At 39.4% G+C, this 10,077-nt stretch overlaps 1 protein-coding gene across 8 annotated transcripts in view; it reads left to right on the top strand.

The window, feature by feature from the left end:
• Positions 1-10,077, top strand: part of gigyf2 (GRB10 interacting GYF protein 2) — a 61,555-nt gene that overhangs the window by 10,791 nt on the left and 40,687 nt on the right. For all 8 annotated transcript variants that reach the window (XM_088611358.1, XM_088611409.1, XM_088611379.1 and 5 more), the window contains exons 3-7: positions 2,218-2,347; positions 3,855-3,950; positions 4,970-5,078; positions 5,521-5,629; positions 6,473-6,513. In XM_088611358.1, the coding sequence (XP_088467484.1) occupies positions 2,218-2,347; positions 3,855-3,950; positions 4,970-5,078; positions 5,521-5,629; positions 6,473-6,513 (485 nt within the window). The remainder of the gene's footprint in view (positions 1-2,217; positions 2,348-3,854; positions 3,951-4,969; positions 5,079-5,520; positions 5,630-6,472; positions 6,514-10,077) is intronic.

Here is a 10,077-nt window from a genome sequence, read left to right on the forward strand (position 1 = left end):
AATAACAGATTATAGAACACTGCTGTTGGGAGGCTTGGAGACCAGGTTGCTAAACCTGTTGCCTCTCCCCTCTCATTGACAAGTACAGACCAGCAGGTCCTCAGACAGTTGGTGCTCCAGGCTAAAAAGTTACACAGCCCTCTGCACGGGGAGTGTACCCCTAAGGTGTGTACGTTCTCTGAGGGCATCTAGAGTCATTAGGATAGAGTGCTTTCTGACCACTTTGGTGAAAAGGAGCCTTGTGGTTTATGAAGGATGTAGGGGTAGACCTGAAGGTATTGACAGCACTGCAGGGTTCCACACCAGCTTGCTTTTGGTACATGTGCTCCTCAATGTGCTCAAAGCGGGAGCAATATGGAGCCTCACATTCTAGAATTTTCTAATTAAACTTGGTCATCAACTGGCCTTTTCATGAATTACCTTCCATGAACCTTGGCTTTGAGGATTACCTTGGCCAACATGGTCTTTTCATGGGATATCTTCCATTAAGACTACATTGCAGGATGTGTGTATTTCAAGAATATGAATGTCTACAGCAAATCCGTTGCTTGTCAATCCTCATAGACCCGGTGTAAGGCAACTCCTCCGGCTGTTAAGTAACATGAGGAAGCACCCTAACAGGGCATTCGCTACTTTTTTTTCTTATTTAAACATTCCAGTCCCTCATGCATCCTACCTCTTATGGTCTGTTATTTCTAAGGTTCTGTGACAGTGTCTCCTTGTTAACCCTTCTGCACCTAATACTTTGAGAATCAGTGCTTTAGAGAGTGCTCTGCAAATATTGACAGGATTTTAATGTTAGTTTTTCTAATAGCACCTTTAATTTTTCTGTGTGTCCAGAGTTCTAATGAATTTATGGATTAAGATAAAGCTTAAAACTTTACGGTCAAAAAGCCTAGTCAACTCTGATTTTGATTGCATTCAAAACTACTTTTTAGTCGAGTTCTCTGTCACTAAGGCCAATTGTGCGCCAGTGATGGTAGCAGTTTGCTATGAATACACTGAGCATTAAAACAAACCTATTGTGTTTCACTGTGACAGATTATGAAAGTCATCAGTAAAATCACAAAATCTTTTGTAATTGGTGAACTGACACCAATTTTTTACAGACATTAACAGACATGATGTATCTAATTGTATTTAGCCGAGTAATTTGTCATTAGCAGGGCAGTAATTTGTGTGACTAACATTCAAAGCAGTATGAACTGTAGCTCTGTGATGCAAGCTTTGCACCAGGTGGCAGATGCTGTCAACTGGGTTCTGTCCCATTACTCTCTTACAGTCTGGGCGAGCATGTGCCTTTTCCCAAGTCTCCGATACCTAGATGCTAGAAACATCATCCTAGCTCATTGCAGAAATGTTTAATGGGAGTCAGGTCTAACGTGAAGGGCATCCTTTCACATTTGCTCCTGGGAAGAAAGTCATTTTTACATGAGCAGCATGACGACATGCACTGTCCTGTTGGAGACTTATGATCTGAGAACAAGGGTGTGGGAAGGACAGCAAGGGAGGTCCAAGGACTTGATCACTGCAGTCACAACATGCAGTCGGGTTGGTCTCAGCCCCTTGAAGTGGAGTTCTAGACCACTAAAACTGGGCTTCCCTTCGATGGGTTTGCTATATACAGTGATTGGCAATGTTTTGTGCCACATTAGCTGATGTGGTCTACATAAAAGCTGGTTTAGTCTTAAACAGGACCTGGTTCCACTGTTGGAAGACGATGGGATTTTTAGAAGAATATAATGGGAGTGGGCATACATTTTTACACATTTACTTTGCTGTTAGTCATTTTCACTGTTCAGCAGTTTTATATAATTCCTTGCTTAACTCTTTATCTTTTTATAACTAAAGCGCTTGCAGGTAGTGTTATGTTTTTTCCAAAAAGTCAAATTGGCTTCTACCCAGCCTTCAGTCAGGTGTCTCTGCACCAGTTCTCACATTACGGATGATCAGAACTGATGTCATCACCTGATGAGGAAAGTCAAGCTGATAGGTGGATCCTGATTATCTTGGCACCTGGAGCTGTGGGTTGCTCTTTTCACGTGCACTATAGGCAACAGTAGAAATGGTGTGTTAAAAGTTCTGGCTTAGGCTCTGCCATTTAGCAGCTCTGCCAAGTGTCACCTACTCCTTGAGTAAAAAAAAGAGCCAAGCTGTTGATCAGTGTGCTGTAGACTGAATGCCTGTTTCATGCTCACGTGCTCTTCTTTCCTGCAGGCTCCGTGCTTTGTCCAGTGGAGGCAGCGTCACCTCCCCTCCTCTCTCACCAGCATTGCCAAAGTATAAACTAGCGGATTACCGCTATGGAAGAGAAGAAATGTTAGCACTTTATGTAAAGGATAATAAGGTAAGTTTGTTTCACGGAAGTCTTGTCAGTCATTCACAGTAGTTCTTTAAGTTGCATACTGAGATTTTGCAGCTATAATTAAAAAAGAGGAGTATAGGAAGTGGACAAAATGAAATGGAAACTTACAGCCATTCCTGCCTGCATGTGATGTGACAAAGTATCTGCCAGCGTCTCGAATTCTGCAGGAAGGATGCTGCACTATTCCTCCATGAGATAGCCAATGAAGTGATGCCTGATTAATAGAGGAAGAAAACACTGTCTTGGGCATCATTCCAGAATAGCCCATGAATTCTTGATGGGTTCACATGTGGTGACTGAGAAGGCTATGACTTATGGATAATGTTAGTGTCATGCTCATTAAACCATTGGGTGACCACATGCTCTGTGGTTGGGGCATTGTCATCCTGGAATGACATCCCTCCCAGCAGGAAAGGAATGCTGCAACATGATGGATCACTCATTAAAAATATTGACCTTCAGTGGTAAGGGAAAGAGTGCATGTAAGTCCTGCTAGGAAAATGTGTCCCACAACGTTACAGAGCCACAATAACACCTCACTTTTCTTCACTACTGTATTGTTCAATGTCTGTGCTCTTTGTACTACTGTCTTTGAAAAAGTGTGCAGCCATTTGATGAGAGGTTGGTGCCCTGTCATCTAACCATGCTCTCTTGCTCTTTGGACATCTCCGGGGTCTGTTTTTCATGAACCTGGTTGCTTGCGATGCAGTTCGAAATATGCATGCAGTTGCTTGCCTGCTTTGCCTTGTACTTTAAATTAATGCACGGCTTTCTCGATCATGGAGGATGCGCTTACGGTTGCCTTCAGTCAATGATTTGTTTCCCTCACAGTTCCAAGCTGACATCAACATAGACACCGTTGCTCATAAAATATCAGAAAGTTGAGCTGTCACAGTCAGTGGAACTTCTGAAGCCAAATACAATCAAACAATTAACCCTCTTTCAAAGTGTCCCCGGTCTTCTCTTGCTGCTACCTGTAGTATTTTGATAAATAGCAAAGGTTTTCATACAGCACAATTGTTGTGGTCTGTAGTCTGGATAATGTTGGTTTGTGTCTGAGTCCTTTTAGTGCTGTTGCAGGCTTGTTGGCTTTGTTATCCTCAGTTCCTATGCCTTGGTGATGCCAATGAGCTTGTAGTGTTGATTATGAGAATCACATTTATCCTTTAAGCAACTCAAACATTTTTGTGGGTATTTTATGGACTCTAGACAAACGGTAAATGACCGCAGTTTGGTCCTTCTCTGATATCAGTAGCAATTAAATTGTGATTTAAAGGAGAAATATTAAAAAAACTACAAGTTTTGAAAACGCATAACAGCATTTTTACTGCTCTTAAAGGATATCATTTTTTTTTCAAAATTAAATAAATGCGTTCTTACTCTTCAAGCAGTAAAAATGCTGTATTTTTATTAAAAATCTGTTTAACGTGTAGGTTCTGTCAAAAAATGTAGCTTTATATGAACATTCTGTGAACTTTCCCATTGACAGGTTCCTGTAGACCTACAAGATAAGGAATTTCTTCCTATTTTACAAGAGGAGCCCCTGCCACCACTGGCACTTGTACCTTTTACAGAAGAAGAACAGGTAATTGCTTTTCTGTTTGTACTATCTGTAGTTAATTTCCCTCAGTTGAAATCAGTTGAATGGCATGGCTTACAACTGTAGCTCTGCAGAAAAGGCTGATCAGATTGAATTGACACTATTCTTGTGTCTCCTTGTTCGATACAGAAAAGGAATACAGACAGGGCTGCACTTTGGCCTTTGAAAGCTAAGCTCGTTTATAAAGAATGCTGATTGAATTCCTTTTCATTACAAGCTGGTAACGGACTTATTTAATTGTAAAAGATCAAGAAAAGTGAAGACACTCTTTCAAGGATTCATATGCTTTTTACACCCTTTCTACACTTGGCAATTAGTGAGTCATGCTATGAGGTCAGAAGTTGCAAGAAAATTGCTGAACTTAAATCGAAGACAATAACTGCCTTAATTTGTTTTTTAAGTGTAGCAGTTAAAGTAAGACATGAAAATTTAGAAACTAATTTTCAAGAACAGCTTCATTGTAGAGGATGGAACTAGTAGGCATCTGCCATGTGGTTTAAAAATTCTCCAGGTGCCATGTGCAAAGTGGATCTCTAATGTACTCCAGATATATAATTTGGTCACAGGTCACAATCCTATTTTTATGCGAAAACACTCCTTATGACCCTGTGTAACAAGGGATGTTTCAAAGTGGACAAAGCGCAAATTGCATGTGGCTTAGCAACCTGAAAACAGTCACAGGTGTAGTGAAGCAATCAAAACAGGCAAGGAGGTTCTTACATACTGTGTGACATAGTGAAGGAAAAGTCCTTATCAGAATACCTGAACTGTCATTGCTGCACAGCTGTCACAACACTATAATGTTACATTTGTACATAGTTGATGATATAATATACAGATGGTATATATATATAGTGGTGAGGATTCCGGCGTTTTACATTTTCTTAAGGACAGAAGTTATTTCTTGTTCAGCACAGAACCTCCCTGAGTCCCTGATGTGAAATTCTACTGAAGAGGTACTTATGGAAAGCGAGAGCTATAAACAAATGTTTGTCTGTCCACAGAGAAATTTCTCCATGTCTGTAAACAGTGCAGCTGTCCTGCGATTAACAGGCCGAGGTGGAGGAACAGTGGCAGGGGCACCAAGAGGTCGAAGTTCCTCAAGGGGTCGAGGTGAGTTATGCCTAATTTCACCTTGAGCAGGCAGCCATGTGAGCAAAGATCCAACTACAGCTACAGCTGCAGGTTTCATTGCCACTCCTTCCCACGAAATACTTAAGACTTCCACTTCTGTCAGGGAATGAATGGAATAAAACCTGCAAGTGTAGGTGATGGTGAATCAAGTCAGTGTTCGCAGTAATCCCAAAATTTGGGCAGACCTATGAAATAGCATGGAAAATGTCCAACATGTCTGTTCAGAATGAGACTTTTTTTAACTTGTTTTTTTTGCCTTTGTTTGCTTTACTTTGCAATGCTTCAAAGGAAATATTCTTAGTTTCCATTATGTAGCTCTGTCGCTTGAAATATTTATATCTAAATATATGTATACATTGATGTGGTTCTTGATTTTCATAGTGCCTTTAATTTACAGACATGGTTGTGGTTTTGCTTGCAGGTCGAGGACGAGGGGAGGGAGGGTTTTACCAAAGAAGTTTTGATGATGTGGAAGGAGGTTTTGGTCGTGGCGGGCGAGAGATGCACAGGTCCCAGAGCTGGGAGGAAAGGTAATAACCTATATCAGCTTGGGGTTTTGGAGAGTGTGGAGGTATTGCTTTAGGTTTGACATAGTCTTCTGTTGAGGATATAAAAACGACTAAGTTTCCTTTGAAAAATATATTTTTTTGTTTGAACCATGTGCCTGTACACATCTGCATGGAAGTGCAACTATTGTAAAAACCATTTGAAACCTGTTTGCATGTTGGACTGTTGAGTATTTTTACAGACCCCAATTTGCACTACTCCTGTACTACATAATGTTAATTCAGCAAAGTCCTCAGTTAATTCAGTCCTTAAAGTTGGAGAATTGACTTTACAACCTTAGGGGTACAAGTAATAGGTTTATTCCATGCTGAAAAAAAGAAGAAAGAGAACACAACGTTTCGGCCGTGGAGCCTTCTTCAGGTGTGTCAGACGGACAGACGAACACACCTGAAGAAGGCTCCACGGCCGAAACGTTGTGTTCTCTTTCATCTTTTTTTCAGCATGGAATAAACCTATTACTTGTTCCTTTGCAGCCTACGCATGCTGACGCAGCTACCCACCTGAACTACTACAACCTTAGGGGGACGTTGTCATTCTCTGAAAATTGCACCTCAAATGTTTTTAATTAATTTTGAGATCAAGATTAGGATGAAAGTATTTACTTAAACCCTTATGAAGAGTTTGTACATGGTTTCAGGAAAAATAGTGCTATTTTGAAGCTTTTGTTTACTGTTTTGTTTTCTTTTTCTCCAAGGAATTATTGCTCTTTATAAGATGAAAATGTCTTATAAAATCTATTGGTGTGACTTTGCTTTCATGTGAACATTGTATAACCCCTTAATTCATGTGCACTGTTTTTTTTAAAGGGGAGACAGACGGTTTGAAAAGCCAGGTCGAAAAGATCCAGGTGAGTGTAGATTTTGGTGTTTTTTGAATTCCCTTCTTTACTGAGTGGTGCAGCAGTGTTTATCTGGCACTGCTGCTATCCCAGATGAATCTTTGGGGTTTACTAATTGTACTTCACATTCATATCACAACACTAAGAACAGAACCACAGTTCAGTGCTCTTAGGCGTGGAGCTCTCTTTTCTGTGACCATTTTGGTATGTTCTGGTCAAACAAGATAGAAACTTAATGCCAAAATCTCCTTGTATAACTGTTTAATCACTAAATGTTCAACAAAGGGGACCAGAATATGTATGTAAGCCATTGAGAAGCCATTTTGGAACCACACCCATACCTCTTTTTATGAACAGAATTAATTCCCAGAAGCCCTTTCGTATAGTGGAAAATTCGTAAAAAGACACCTCTAGGGTCCATGATAAAGTTTAAATCACAATATTCCATACGCCAAAAGAAAGAGCACACACAATAGAGAACAACCACAGTATTCTATGCACCAAAAGAAAGAGCACACACAATAGAGAACAACGCACAAAGCAAGAAGTGTTGAACTGTATGACACGTTTCTTGTGACACTCCATGGGCTCTGTATTGGCTCTCACCCATAATAATTACTGGAATGTGATGCATACACTCAATATGAAATGAGTCGTATGACGCCTTCCTCTTCACTATCTACATTTGGCAGAGTTTTCAAATTCTTTCTTTGTATTGCTTCTTCATAGTTTAAAAGTTGGCTTTATTCTAAATGTGGGTAACAATTAATCTGCTTCGTAGTATTTAATTTTCATTAAAGGAACGTTAGTAGAAAGAAGTACAGGTGCATACTGTACATAGAAAGAAATTTTACCACTTACAATTGCAACAAATTCGCAGTGGTATTCCCAGGAAAGTCACAGGAAAATAACACTTCTGACAGTGCACAGGTTAGCAAATGCTGCCTGGTGGGATTGTGTCCCATTCCTCTTGTAGTGCCTGGACAAGCATGTTCACCGATGTCTGAGTCCTAGCTCCCACACATTGTCCCAGCTTATCTCGCAGATGTTCAGTGGAGCTCAAGACTGGCGAGTAGGGCATCCACGGCATAATTGCCAATACTGCTTTCTTACAAGAAAGCTGTTCTTTCATGACAGCATGAGGACATGTGATGCCCATGTCATGTCATGTTGGGATGATCATGGGCAGCAGGTGAGGTTCCAGGACTTGGATCAGTGCAGTACTGTAATGTGATGTCAGATTGCCACTGATCACTACAAGTAGAGATTGTGGTGACTAGGTATTCCTGCCCAGTCACACATTTGTTGTAAAACAAAGTACAGAAGGGGAAAAAAACTAAACTCCACTCCACTATATAGCTATATCTTCCCTTCTACTAGTGTCCTAACTCCCTGCAGGACAGTTTACATTTCGCTGTTGACTTACCAAAAAAACAGACCTTTTGCCTTTTTCATGCAAGGTACATCCATCCTCTCTCCTACTACAGAGATTTAAGTTCTTTAAAGCAGGGGCTAACTTAATGATTTTCCTATTTTCCAGTTATCCTATTTTCCTATTGAGTTTGGTATTAATTTTTTAAACTCCCATGTATGCTGAATAAGATATTGAAATGATAGTTTTCAAAGTTTGACTTGGGGATAAAGCTCTCGAAATTCTCTTGTGCATTTTTACAGCAATATATTACATGCTGAAATGGCTCCTTAGGGAACAGAGGGTCATCTTAGTGTTTGTGCTATTATTAAATGCATACAAGTAGTCATGCAAGAGATGCTTGAAATACAGAAGAGATTCATTTCAAAGTTTATCAAATGAAAGCATGAAAGAAGGAAGAAATCACAAAAATGAAATTTTGTGAAAAGCAGTATTATCATAGAAGATGGATAATACAGGTACTTGAGAAACAGTTAGAATGAAACTAGAGAATTATCTGTAAGGAAATGGGGTGCTAATAAATAGCATTTATTTTGGAAATGCCTAACTTGTTCTTTGAACAAGCAGTTGTAGTGATGGAAATATAAAACATACAATGTAGTATATTTAAATTTTCAGAAGACTTTATTAAAGTTCTTCATAAATGACTAGTTAGGAAATGTCTGCGTATTAGGGTTTTTATTAGCACCACTGCTATTTCTAATGCATACCAGTGGCTAGATTCTGATATAGTTAGAATACTCAAATGGTCGAATTCAGAGATGAGACCAAAAAAGAGGATAAGCAAACATTTTAGTTGCAAAAGAACATCAAAAAGGTTAGAATTCTAGATAGGACATTTGGCAAATAATATCTAATATAGACAAGTGCAGTGTGCTACACTGAGGTAGAGAAAACTAAGCATAAGACTAAAGCACTGAACTTGAAGAAGCTACTTATGAAAAAGCCCTATGTGATGACCTTGGTGATGTATCCTCTAAGCATTGTATGGGAACAATACAAACAAATGGTAGGATACATGGATAAAAACATAGAAGTTAAATTAGGAGATGTTAAAGATGTACAGTGCACCTACTGTATGAATGTTGTTGAATATTAGTCACCATAATATTGCAGATTAGGAATTAATGTAGCGAAGAGCATGCAGGTACATTGCTAGTCATAAAGAAATGTCCTTCTCTGACAGGATAAAGGAACAGAACCATTTTAGTCTTGAACAAAGAAGACTACAAGGTAACCTAACCCAAGTATTCAGAATCCCCTAATGCACAAAGTCAACCCAGTGGACTTCTTCACTTACGCTTACAAGAAGGCACAGATAGCAAACGCTTGGGACAACACTGTTACAGTGTAGAAGACAATTCAAGGACGTTTATCGTTGGTCACCTTTGAAAGCATTCTCTCTAAAAAATGAACATGAAAAGGTGATCTTTTATTCATCTCAACTCTAATTTGTGTGGCTATTTTATATCTGCTTGGACTTATAAAATACTAGTGGATATTTTAGGCATATTACCATAGCTGTGTGGGGTTCAGAAATGAAGGATTCAAAATGCAATTTATTTATTTACAAGTCATTTATATTCTCCTACCCTTAAAGTTATTGTAAAGTATTTAACAGTCATGCATAGATGACCCAACATTACATTTCTGAATATATAATATTGCAGTGTATTCTTTTCCAAGATTATTGAAAGTTTCTACGAGCACTGCAATGGGTGAGATAAGTCATTACATGCACCTTCTCTCATCGAACTGGAGAAAGACTAGTTGTGACTCGGGGGAAGAAGCACTGAGAGTACTGATTTTTAAGATCAACCGTGTGACAACATGGAGGTGTTTTGGCGCATACAAGGGATTTGGAGTATGCTTATCAACAACGACCTAAATGCAGGAACTGCATTTTGATGTAGGTTTTGATTTTCGTTTTGCACCAGATTTTCTTTTTAAACTAAGGCTCATAGCATTTCCTCAGTCAGGTCTGGTGCATTACCAGTGAATGGAGACAGGTGGCAGCAGCCATTCAGAAGGCCTATGGTGTGGAAGAAGTGGATCGTTCAGATGTAGGCAGCACCTTCTGGGGAATGTGATGCTCCAGTGACTTTGGATGAAAAAGTTAACTTATTTCTACTTTCCATTTA

Source organism: Lepisosteus platostomus, chromosome 2 (genome assembly GCF_059453375.1).
Source record: "Lepisosteus platostomus isolate fLepPlt1 chromosome 2, fLepPlt1.hap1, whole genome shotgun sequence".
Classification (NCBI taxonomy): Eukaryota; Metazoa; Chordata; class Actinopteri; order Semionotiformes; family Lepisosteidae; genus Lepisosteus; species Lepisosteus platostomus.